The sequence below is a fragment of the Erpetoichthys calabaricus genome, chromosome 3 (genome assembly GCF_900747795.2).
Source record: "Erpetoichthys calabaricus chromosome 3, fErpCal1.3, whole genome shotgun sequence".
Lineage (NCBI taxonomy): Eukaryota > Metazoa > Chordata > Cladistia > Polypteriformes > Polypteridae > Erpetoichthys > Erpetoichthys calabaricus.
Window position 1 is genome coordinate 42,687,874 of NC_041396.2, and position 13,557 is coordinate 42,701,430.

The 13,557-nt window shown below is 37.1% G+C and overlaps 1 protein-coding gene across 2 annotated transcripts in view; it reads left to right on the top strand.

The window, feature by feature from the left end:
- Positions 1–13,557, top strand: part of ikbke (inhibitor of nuclear factor kappa B kinase subunit epsilon) — a 73,220-nt gene that overhangs the window by 21,223 nt on the left and 38,440 nt on the right. For both annotated transcript variants that reach the window (XM_028796693.2, XM_051924559.1), the window contains exons 4-7: positions 2,842–2,977; positions 3,579–3,760; positions 9,051–9,211; positions 10,531–10,641. In XM_028796693.2, the coding sequence (XP_028652526.1) occupies positions 2,842–2,977; positions 3,579–3,760; positions 9,051–9,211; positions 10,531–10,641 (590 nt within the window). The remainder of the gene's footprint in view (positions 1–2,841; positions 2,978–3,578; positions 3,761–9,050; positions 9,212–10,530; positions 10,642–13,557) is intronic.

The window sequence follows — 13,557 nt, forward strand, 5'->3', positions numbered from 1 at the left end:
TGTTTGGGGTCATTGTCCTGCTGGAACACCCATGACCTCTGATGCAGACCCAGCTTTCTGACACTGGGACCTGCATTGCGCCCCAATATCTTTTGGTAGTCTTCAGATTTCATGATGCCTTGCACACAGTTAAGGCATCCAGTGCCAGAGGCAGCAAAACATCCCCAAAACATCTTAGAACCTCCACCATGTTTGACTGTAGGTACTGTGTTCTTTTCTTTGTAGGCCTCATTCCGTTTTCTGTAAACAGTAGAATGATGAGCTTTACCAAAAAGCTCTACCTTGGTCTCACCTGTCCACAAGACGTTCGCCTAGAAGGATTTTGGCTTCCTCAAGTACATTTTGGCAAACTCCAGTCTGGCTTTTTTATGTTTCTGTGTCACCAGTGGGGTCCTCCTGGCTCTCCTGCCATAGCGTTTCATTTCGTTCAGATGTTGACAGATAGTTCGAGCTGACACTGTTGCGCCTTGAGTCTGCAGAACAGCTTGAATATGTTTTGAAGTTGATTGGGGTTGTTTATCCACCATTCGTACTATCCTTCGTTGCAGTCTTTTATCAATTTTTCTTTTCCGTCCACGTCCAGGGAGATTAGCTACAATGCCATGTGTTGTGAACTTCTTGATTATGTTGCGCACAGTCGACAAAGGAACATGAAGATCTCTGGAGATGGACTTGTAGCTTTGAGATTGTTGATATTTTTCCACAATTTTTGTTCTCAGGTCCTCAGACAATTCTCTGCTCTTCTTTATGTTCTCCATGCTTAGTGTGGCACACTCAGACACACAACAGAAAGGTTGAGTCAACTTTTCTCCATTTTAACTGGCTTCAGGTGTGATTGCTATATAGCCAGCACCTGTTTCTTGCCACTGGTGAGTTCAAACGAGCGTCATATGCTTGAAATAAAACGATTTACCCACAATTTTGAAAAGGTGCCAATAATTTTGTCTGGCCCATTTTTGGAGTTCTGTGTGACATGATGTCAGATTTGGCTTTTTTTTCTGTTTTTTTGTGTTGTTCCAATGCACATAAAGGAAATAAACATGTATATACAAAAACATTTGTAATTGCAATAATTTTCTGTGAGAAATGGTGCATTTTCTGGGAAAATACCAGGGGTGCCGATAATTTCGGCCATGATTGTACATAATAGAGAGAGATTTATTTTTTTATTTATCCAATGACTCCATTGAGAGTCAAGCAAACTCTCATTTATTATTTAGTGTTATTAGGATTCAATTAAGAGAGTAGATTCCACAGGAAAGGAATTAATTACTAGAAAAATGACAAAAGAGAGTTTGCATTTAAAGGAATACTCTGCCCAAAAATGATATTTTATTTATATGTTATTTACCCCATTTATTTTGTAGTGGAAAAAAAAATGAAATACATTCTTTCAAGCAGAACAGAGAAAGAGAAGTTTGACATAATAGAAGGCAACTGTAAGTAGTGTTGTACAACAGGAAATGATATGAAAAACGTCCATGGAAAAAAAAGAAATCTCACGTTACTTGTATTTCATAATCCATATGTCCTTTATCTAATTGTTATGTTCAAAATGCATGCTTTTTGCTAGAATATTGTTATAGAGTTAACTTCTTGAATTATCAGCACACTTAAACAAGAAACATAAAGCCTTATTGGAGTTAGTTATTATATATGAGTATACTTACCATGGAGGATGGACAAGCATCCTGGCGATAATGGAAGAATACCAGAAGTGGAGCCACAACTTGGCCGGGATACCTTGCAACCCTTGCCTCAGTTAGGATGGTAGTATGGTAGATGGACTGGCAGAAGCTGGAAACTGTAAGGTGTTCAGTCCCCCATATAACAAGTGGCAGTGTCCCTCTCAAATACTCCCAATTTGGACACCTGAAAGGCTGCATGGGACTTAGAGTAGGGACGTGCAGCCCTTTGGGATCCTTCGGTGACACTAGAGGTCGCGGCCGGGGGAGGACCTCCCTGGTTCCCATACAACCCAGAAGTGCTCCCCACGGGCCAGGCCGTATTACCAGAAGCATTCCTGGGTCCAGCTTAAAAAGTGCCCACTGCATCAACCAACACTCACCAGGAGGAGAGAAAGATCTTTTCGCTTGTGTAGATTTGTGGTATGGTTGACTGTGCACATTTGCAAGGTGTTGGTGTCAAATAAAAACCCAGTATTTGAACCCAGGACAGTGTTAGGTGCTATTGTGTCTGCGGTTTGGGGCTCAGTCTCGCCCCCTTGTGGCCGTAATACATATGTATAAATGAAAGTAAGAATATATTTTAAAAATATATCTTTCATAGCATGCTAATTGATATGACATTGAAGTAATTGCAAATTGTGTGTCCTTTGCCATTGTTCTTCTTTACTTGTTAATTTGTGTTATTAGGATACAATTAAGTGAGCAGATTACACTGGAAAAAATGTTATTCTCTTTTATCATTTTCCTAGTAATTTGTATTAAAATATATAGCAAAAATATACTTCTATCTAAACTGATTGACAAAGTAAATTTCACACTACTACACTACTGAATGCAAAAAAGACAGGAAAAGATGAGATTTTTACAATTTTTAAAAATTAGAGGTGAAGGTTTATACAAAAACCTAATGCCACATACAGTAGGTCTTCAGAACTAAACCATTGCTGTTTATCATTGTTCAGAAATAAAGGATGATTGCACTTGTTATGAAAGCTGCAGTATAAATGTAAGTATTGTTGTACACCATTTAAGTAGCCATATGTAAGCTAAAACCTAATTGTTTAATTAATTGAAATTGTCATGTTTCTGTTGACATTCTGTTAAAGCCTAGTAACCTCTCTTCACCATTTTTCTGTTTCCTTTACTTGCTCAGACACATGTCAATACAAAGCAGAAAGTTCTTGTAATGGAGTTCTGTTCTGGAGGCAGTCTGCTTAATCTTCTAGAGGACCCAGAGAATATGTATGGCCTGTCAGAGTCAGAGTTCCTTATTGTGCTGCAGTGTGTAGGTGAGTCTTTGCTCAAACCAAGATGTTATAAATTAGCTCAGCTAGCATATTGTTGCTTTATTTTGTTCTTCCTGGAGAGACCCTTCTTAAAAATATTCCAGTTCTGTAGTCTGTGGATGAACAGTCTGGAATCATACCATTGTCATTGCACTAAGATGGTACACTGAGATTTAGCAGCTCTCCCTTTGTGCCTTTTGTTTAAGTGTCACCATCGTGGCTTACTGTGACAGATGTAAGAATTCCTCCTCCCCTCTTTTACTGTCTGTGTTTCATTGTCCCTTTTTGTATTGTCCCTATTATGGATTTCCTTCCCCCATTGAAATGTGCTGCTGGAATGGTGTATGCAGTCTCTTGCCAGACTGAAATGTGTCATACTCATAAGGCAACAATATGGAGTGATGTTCACCAGTATCCAAATATACATAATAATACATATTATTATTATTTTATTTTGTTTATTATATATATATATATATATATATATATATATATATATATATATATATATATATATATATATATAATTTTTTTATTTTTTTCTGTAAGCATGATAAAATTAAAAGAGAACATAACAACCCCTCCACCCCCCAATCTGATTTAGTGGCAGGCATGAACCACCTGAGGCATAATGGAGTTGTTCACAGGGATATCAAGCCAGGCAACATAATGAGAGTGGTCGGGGAAGACAAGCAATCCATCTACAAGCTGACTGACTTTGGAGCAGCCCGAGAGCTGGAGGATGGTGAGAAGTTCCTCTCCTTGTATGGAACAGAGGAGTATCTGGTATGTTTATAGAATTCACAGACTCAAATTTTGTTCTTGGTCAAATGTACACTACAACTAAAATAATCCCAAAACATTAACAAAAAAGGTCATTTAAATGAGGAACATGAAATGTGGGTAAGAGTCAGCTGATCAGTAGAAGGAATTAGGAGTTCCAAATTTAGAAAATTAGGAAGTGTGTGTAGTCTTTTCTGGGGTTATCTTTTTTTGTTTTGCTCATTAATAGCTGAATATATCAGTATGTAAAAGGAGAACAACCTGGAGCAGCATAGATAAATAATTACATTAAAGAAACCACCACATCAAGCTATATGTTGGTACAGCTTTCAAAACCAGGGCTTTCAAATTTATCTGGTAGAATTCCTTCATTACTACAAAGTTTTGTTTGTTCTTTTATTAGACAATTAACCTGCCACCTATGGGTTTTTTCTTTATTTGTTCCTAAATCTGATATGTGTTTTTAAAAATGGGGATGCACTGATCCTGTTTTCAAAGAGCTAACTGCAAATACTGGACCTCAAATATCATACGATAGAGTAACTGTACAGTATTGTTTAAGGTACCAGTTTATATTTGTTGTTATGGTGGTCCAAACCAATGCAAAGAAATTGATGTTTGCAGAATCATTTCTCCACAAGACTTACTTTTATCCATTAGAGATGGCTTGCTTACCTGTGAAAGTTAAACCATTTGGAAGTCGGTCCATTCTAAAAATTTCATTTGTATTGTTACTACGTAGTAGTCTTCCACTGGGTTCTTAACTGGATAAGTGATTAGTAAACGATAAAATGAAATGGAGAACGTTCTAGTACTAATGAATAAGTCTCTTCACAAACTACAATGATGTACTGACAAAGGATGAGGAACAGAAACAGTTTTTTCTTCAACTGGTCACAGCTTTATTAAACTCAGTGCTAATGTTGTAGACTTAGAAGTGTGGATCGGGTGTCTATTGTTCATTTTTGAAGAAAGACATAAAAACTCTAAAATGGAGTGACTTCTAAATGTTGTTTATTTTTATGTACAGTATATGGTGAAGAATTTTTCTATTAGTTTGAAAGAAAGTAGCAAGCATGTTGAAACAAGTCTGGTCCTACTGTGACATGTCTCAAGTTTACTCATGCAGAGTTGTGGCTCAGTGCAAGCCTAACATTCCAAGAGAGTCCTCATGCGAATCAATTAAGAAAATGCTAGATTTGGAGCAACGTTCTGTGATAAAATCTCTCACAAAAGTAGGGAAAAGCCAACTGAGATCCATGAATGCATGACTGCAGTTTATGGTCATTCTTCCCCATCATCCTACAAAATAAAATTTTGGAGCAAGCCGTTTAAGTGGGGTAGAGAGTCCATTGAAGATGACCGTCATGCTGGATGACTGCTTCCACAGAAATGTGCAAGAATTTTGAGGATTTAATTTGTCAGACTGATGAATTAAGGTTTCCCAAATAGCTGAAGTAATGTGCATCTTGGCAGGTACAGTTTGGAAAATAATTCATGAAAATTTGGGCATGTCAAAGGTCGGTGCAAGATGGTTTCCAGGAATGCTGACATCATGTCAGAAGGCCACAAGCCTCCAGTGCTGTCAGAAGAATTTGGAGATGCTCTGTGAAGACCAAGTGATTTTTTTTCATTGATTGGTGACTGGAGATGAGACTTGGATCTATCACAGAGATCCTGAGTCCAAAGTGGAGTCCATGCAGTGGAAGCACAAGTCATCCCCCAACCCTAAAAAGTTCAAGACAGAAAAATCTGCAGGCAAAGTCATAGCAACTTTCTTCTGGGATCTTGAAGGACTTTTGCTACTGGAGTTCATGACACACAAGACAACCATAACTGGGGAGAGTTACGCCAACACAATGATCACTTTGAGGGAGTCAATCAAAGAGAAAAGACGAGGAAAACTGACATCAGGCGTACTGCTTCTTCATGACAGCTTCTTCAAGCTGGTTCACTTGTCACATCAATCACAGGCTGACATCTGAGAATGTGGGTTCAAGCAGCTGAACCATCCACCCTACAGTCTTGATCTGGCTCCCTCAGATTATTTCCTTTTCCTAGTTTTGAAGAAATCTCTCCATGGACAGCGGTTTCCAAGTGATGAAGTTGACAAGGCAGCTGTGATGTCCTGGTTTAAAGGTCAAACAGAAGATTTTTTTTCAAAGGGGTTAAAGTCACTGCAGAAAAGGTGGATGAAGTGAATGGAGCTATCAGGGGACTATATTGAAAATAAAACAAAACTCTTTTCTTTCCTTCTGAGATAGATAAATTATTGAACGCCCCTTGCGTACAGCGCCTTTCCCATGCTCAAAGCGTTTAATGTATAAAAACCAAGTATGTGTTTGACAGCTGACCTGTGATTAGCTGAACTTTGAATGTCTCAACAATAAAATATTAAAAAGGTATTACTTTGAGCATTTTAGACTTAAGAAATATAACTTTTATTAGAAACGTTTGCATCCAAAGTATGCTATAGTTATAAAATGCAATCATGATGTGAGATGAAAGCAAAGTTCTGCATGTGCAGTCATCCCGTGAATAAGTGCAACTGCCATCTAATAGTCTGCATGTCTAATTGAAAGTAACCTACCAACATTTTAACAAAATAGAATTAAAAAAGGTAACATAAAATTTTCAAATGTGCTTAATGCCCTTCATAGTGGCAAGGACTGGAGATTATCCCTGCAGCTTTGGACACAAGGCAAAACCAGCTCTGGACATGTTACCAGTCCATTGCAGGGCCCATGCCCCCACCCTTAACACCGAGGCCATTGTAGAATAACCAATCAGCCTAACACACAGGTATATTTGGGGATTTATTGGGGGGATGCCACATAGGCTCCAGGAAGAGTATGCCATTTCATTTTTTTCCACTTTAGCTGAAACAGCATACTGTATATCTACAGTCCACCTCAGTCCATGTTAGTGTTACGAGCCATGGTCAGCTTCATCTGCATTTGTGTCCGTTTAAGCTTTGCATAAAGTAATAAACAAACAATAACAGGCTCAGGTAAGATTTAAATTTGCAGCATTTTCATCACTTCATTATTCACACTGTGAAATAAAAGCTTTTAGGCTAATTGATAGAAATTTTGCAGTAACAATAAACTAAAAGAGTATTCGACTTCTTCAATTCATTGCTGCAGCAAAGTGATCACTTCAGTAACCATTAAAGGAGCAATTCAGTCTAACACAGAGGCTTGTGAGATGTTTTTTGTATTTTATAATCTAATCAAAGATTTAATTGAAGTAAATTACCAGTAGAATCATTTATTTTCTATTGTTCCGTTATTTACCTTTTACCTTTACACTGTAGCCTGTTACTCGTATCTGCTGGTATGTAATTTACTTTGTCCTTTGTTAATGGCACTGATACATGACTTGTGCTAAAATATTGGACTCACTACCATTTTTTTTAATAATCACTTTAAATTTTTTGAGCATGAGATAGATGCTGTTTTCAAGGAACGTAATAATAAAATGACCCCTCCACTATGCAGGGCCCTCTTTCAAAGACAGATGTGATTTCATTTGGTGCTTTTCAGTTAACAGCTGTTAAGTTTGTAAACTGCTCTGTAGTACTTTTATCAGTTGGTCTATTTTACTTTTTGATGGTATTGACCTAGAGAAGAGCAACTGGGTTGATTCCAGGACTAAGAGGTATGAGCTACAAGGGGAGGTTGAAGGAGCTGAGCCTTTTAAGTTTACGCACATGGTAATTAAGAATGGACATGACTGAAGTGTTTAAATTCTGAAAGGATTTACTACAGTAAATCCCAGTTATTACTTTAAAATAAATTCTGCAACAAGAAAACGGGGACATGGTTAGGAATTTGTTAAAAGCAGGTTTCATATAGATTTTAGAAGGCTTTTCTGCACACAAAGAACCATAGACAAATTAGCAAGTCGTGTGGTAGCGGGCAGGACTTTAGGGATCTTCAAATCTTAACCTGATGTTATTTTAGACAATCTAGGTGAATAGGATGGACAATCTTGTTGGGCTGAATGGCCTGTTTTTGTCATAAGTAATCTGAATATTCTAGTAAGTACTGTGCAGCTAGAAGGGTATTCCTTGCACTTGAACCATTTTTGTGTATGCAGGCACATGTACACAGGATATGACAACCTGATAAGCATAATTTAATTTTATGCCAACACCAACTTTTATTATACTTCATGGTCTAGCTGTTATTTAAAATGGCACATATAATCTCATACTGTACTAATTTTAAAATCATTTTACTTTTAAATACCTTAATATGTATTCATTTAAAAGTTTAAAAGTGGACCTCTAATGGCATAATGTTTTACAATCTCCTTTCCTGAAGCATGCTTAATTCCAGTAGTAGATACCTAATGTAAATTATTTTTTTGTTTAAATCTTCTGTCACATTGTGGAACAAGTTATATTAATGATGGCAATTAGCCTACTTTGTTCATTTAAGCTATTTTGACACCTACTGTATATTAGTATTAACTGTGGACTGCCAGTTCGAATCCCGTAAACGCCAAAAATTTCTCTACTCCGTTGGTCTCCTGAGCAAGGCCCTTAACCTGCAATTGCTCCATCCTGGGTATGATGTTAATCTGCATCCAGCCCTATAGATAGGCCCTCTTGGCGGTTGATGGCAGAATTGGCACTCCAGCCACCATAAAACACCTCACACTGGTTCCATTCCATCTGAGCTGGTGGGGTGCTGAGGTGTCACCCGTTGTATGCCAGCACTCGGGTCCTAATCTGGGATCCTGAGTTGGTTTGTCATGTGGTGGGTTCGGCAACGTGCTGTATCAGTGCCTGCTCCTAACCTCCTCCTCCTAAGAAACATATCACAAATATGTTGGATAACTCACCACCTACGTATATTTTGTGTCCTTCTTATCTCCATGATTCTTTCTGTGCTCTCCATGTTGAAAAGAGTGTAGGGCAAACACAAACTAGATGAAAGCAGTCACTACTTGGGCAAGGATGAGTTAGGTCAGTAGGTGATATATTACAATATGGCCATAAAGCTTGGTCTAGCTGGGTTTTTACTAGCCGTCAAGGCTCAGTGACTGAATATTTTCTCTTGAAACAATAAGCCTGCATGTAGGGATATTTCCTGCAATGGTTTGCCTCTTGACCCTTGTCCAGGTTTTTTAGCTCTGCCTGCACCCATACTTATGAGTGTCTCCCCTTCTTCAATTGTGTTTTATTGTTCACATAAAGATTTTTGAAATAGATTAGACCCTAGTTGGTGTTATAAAATGACAACCCTTCTAAGATGCCATTTTACTGTCCTTTTCTGTCTTGCAGCATCCTGACATGTATGAGCGTGCAGTGCTTAGGAAACCCCAGCATAAGGCTTATGGAGCCACTGTGGATCTTTGGAGTATTGGCGTGACATTCTACCATGCAGCTACAGGAAGTCTTCCCTTTATTCCTTTTGGTGGGCCACGCAAGAACAAGCAACTCATGTATGCAGTGCACATATGGATAGTTTAAGTGTAGCGGTAAGGGGTAAAAGCTGGGGAGCAGGTACTGCCTTATAAGAAGGAAGTAAAATGTCTTATTTTCTCAGTTTTCTAATAATGCACTTAATTTTGATAATGCTGTTTTTTTATTTTTGTTTGATTAAACTCTCAGTGTTGAACTTGTGGTTGTGGGTTGTCCTGTACGTCTGTTAATGACTTCTATCAGGCTGGAATAGGTCAAAATGATTAACTATTGCATTATATGCAAATTAAAAATGCAACATGCCTCCCACAGTAGGACATCTTGTGACGACTGCTGCCTGCTATATCCCTTACACCATTTTCTTCCCATGTATTCATAAAAACAATCCATTAGCATTTGACTTGCACAAGCCTTTCAGTGTGCTGGCTTTGCATTCAACACTTTTTCCCCCCATCCCTGATCCCATGGTCTCACCTCCCCCTGTTTTTTGCTTTCTGTTCTCAGTGAACTATTGAGATCTCCATTTTGTCATAAAGATGTATATTTTGTCCTTACTGTTATTAGATCGTACTAGTGTTGTCATTAAATTGTCAGGCTGAGGCACTTAGATGCTCCATTGTGGCCAGAAAATGTACTTTAATAGATGAGAGATGTTTGCAGCATTATCCACTGTTAGACTGGTAGATTTTTTTCCTTTCTATTCTAGATATGTTTTGTATTATTTACTTGTGATGTCAGATGCTTTTCATATTGAAGAAAGAAGTCTCTACACTCAGATGTAATTTGCTCTTCGTGTGAATTGTCTCCTATTCACAGTATTTTGTTTGATAGTGAAAAATTGTATCTGCATACATTTATAACTGCTTTTTACTTTTTGTTGGACATTTAAATTTTCTTTCTGTCAGACTGTCTACCTTGTATATATTTTGTTTCAGTCATTTTGATGACCTTTGCATTGAAATATGTTCATAATATTTCCCAGCCTTTCTTCCTTTTTGCATTTGTTTGGATCAGGGATTTTTCTTGATTTCAATATTTTCTTTATCACTATTCCTGAGCTCAGAACAAGGTTCAAATTATTAACTCGCAGAACTGTGTTCAGGCACATGGAGGAAAGATGAGTTTCAAAGTCATTAGGATGCTTATTGCATAAGTGACACAGTGCAACAAACAATCTGGAGACTTCTGTTGTGAACCATGCATGTGTCACTTAGTCCTTTTGTGATATCAATTTGCTCTTCTGATGCTTATTAGATTAAACAGTGTTAGCTAAAACTGCGTCTGCAAAAGTATACAGATCTGTTTAAACATTTTTTCATATGGAAGAATTATTTTCTAGGCATAAGATAACTACAGAGAAGCCACCTGGATCAATATCTGGCATACAGAGATCAGAGGATGGACCAATTGAGTGGGGCTATGAAATTCCAGTCACCTGTCAGATGTCCCAGTGAGTTTCCCAGGGAGTTTCTTTGGTAGTAGTGACTTTTATATAGGTGGCAATTATTACTACATTTTATATATTAAAGCTCGCCTACGTGAACCATTTTCATAAACCCGCGTATCCTGTGGACATTCAGCTCCATATGATGAAAATAATTTGCTATATTTGTTTTACACATAACTTTATCTCTATTTGTATGCCCTCAAAGGTTGTTTGAATCTAATTGACAAAAAAATTAGATTAGGTTACAGGCCTATGCCTGATTTACATTTATAATCAAAACCTACACCATAAAAATGAATCACATTTTTTGTTGTTTTTGTCTTTTTCTCTGTTGCATTGCATTCATATACTAGCTACATTACAGGTAAACAGTAAAAGTATGTGACATCTCTTACTTTACATGTACCTTCAACATTCCACCCATACCTATCTTCGGTATTCCCCTGTGTCTCAACCTCTCTTCCCTGGCACTTCCTCTGTCGATTGCCTTCCCATTATGTGTGCTACTCAAACATTTCAAGACACCTTGCACACCTCCTGTTTGCTTTTTTGACCACGCTGTAATACCCACTGTAAAAACATTATTAGCAATATCACAAATCCATCCTTTCTTTTAGGGTGTCTCTCAGCATTACTCCTGTGCCTTTCCTCAGTATCCTCATGTGTGCCAACCTGTCTTACCTGGTGCTTCCTATCTCAATCTCTGACACACACAAATATACAGTAGGGTTTTATTATATAGTAGATGTGTAAGAATCAATGTTGCATCACCACCACTTTGTCAGTTGAAAATGTCTTTGATATAACTGAGTTTTTTTAATATAAAATTGCAATTGGTGTAAATTTGTACCTATAACCAAGCACCAACTTTCATGTAATTTTCTAACCTGTTTAATCCAGACGAGGTTCACGATTTTTTTGTGTTTGGAGCCTGTCCCAACTAGCTTAGGGCCTTAGGCCGGAGTTAGGCATGCAACAAACCGTGGATGCGGTACCAATACATCACAGTGCAACCACACACAAACAACGCTGGCCAATCAGTGTTGCCGATTCACCTACCCTGCATTTCTTTGGACAGAACATGCAAAGTCCGCACAGGGAGGACCTGGGAGGCAGCAGAGCTACCATAGTGCCATTGTGCCATCCATCTACTGGAAAAGGAAATTGCTAAATTATTATGAAGACACACAAACGTTATTAAAATATTGATGCACAAGAACATTATCTGTTGGATATATTCAATAAGCTTTAACAGTTTTGTTTCAAGCTTGGGCTTCTGTGGTCTTATTGGCTGACAACTGTAAGCCACCAGGGGCAAGCACACATTTTAATAGAAATTACTAAATATATTACCATTTAACAAGTTTAGCAAATTTCTGGGGCAAATGATAGCTCATCCCGATTGTGAAAAAATAACCTTAACTCCAAAAATGCTGAACCTTAAGCATTAAAGAATGAATAACATGATTCTGGTATTCAAGCTTTAACGTCTACTTAACAATATCATTGAATAAATACAAAAGCTGAACAAGGAAAATATTGGGAGTAATTAGAAATTCAAATAATTAGCTCCTGTCAAATACAATGTTCTGTCATCATCTTGTTAATTTTCATTTGTAATATTTGTTTCTTAGCACCTTGCCATTTTAATTTGGCTTCAAATTTAGTTTTAATTTTATAACTACATTATCAACTTATTGTACCAGAAATAAACTTAACCACATTTAATACAGTTCTAGTCACATTACAATTAATTTTTCCTTTTCTACTTTGTATTTTTACACTAAAAATATCTTAGTAGCCAAAAGTAATTTTGAGTACCAGGTTTATTTTTTGTTACTTACCTACAGTGTCTACTTCAGTCAAAACATTAAAAGAGGAATGAGAAATTGAACTGTTCTTTTTTTATCATATTGGAAAGTAACATGAAAAAGTAAATGTTTATTTTTCAATTTATTGTCCGCCTTAATATGTAATGTAAACATTTCACCCACTCAGTGTTTATACAGATAGTAGTAATGTAAACTGTGATTTCTTACAAAAGCATACAAGGACAGTATGTGTGATATTTGTTTTAATATGCTTTTCAGTTTATTATTTATATCTTTTAAGCGCACATAGAGTACCATTTGAGATAGCCACTTCCAGCAAAAATCATGGCTGCATTGTGCAAGGTTTACTGTCTCTTGTTTGGATTTGTTATTTTTCTTTCATTGTCTGCTGCAGGTGCTGGTTGTTTTATAGGTTTGCAGTTTATGTTAAGACTTTTGTTTGCCTCTGTCAGTGAAAAATAGCCTGACAGGATACACAGTGTTGTGACATATAATACCCTGATTACTATCACAGTGCTAAAAATATAAATGTCTTTTCCTTTGCCTGATGCTTTTTTTGTATTTGTCCAACAACAAATTATCTGTTTTATTCCCATGACTTGAAGCCAAACTGCATTTTGTTCACTTTCACAAGATGCCTGTTTCTTTTACTTTAGCACTCTCTCAACAACCTTCATTACCTGTTCAAAAAGCTTGATTTCTTGGGTATAATCCTCCTAAGGATCCCCCTTTTATTTAAATACTTGAATAAGCACACTTCAGTTGCAAGCTTCTGGAGTCCCCCTTCACACACAGTTATGTTGCACAGATCTGTCAGCCATTTATTTCTGGGACTTTCTGCTACCTGATAAAGGCTATTTTACATTATGCATTTGTAGATCTTTTCATTTAATGTATTCCATAATTCCAGTAATTTTTTATTTGACTGTCTGTGTTTAAAGACAACATTTTTTTAGATGTTATTTCACTGACCTGTACAGTAATAGAGTTAATAATGTACCTCTCCTCCTGATGAATAATCAGACACAATGTCTTCATCAAATATTTGACCTTCATCAATATTTCGTTGGTCAGACACAAGTTCTAG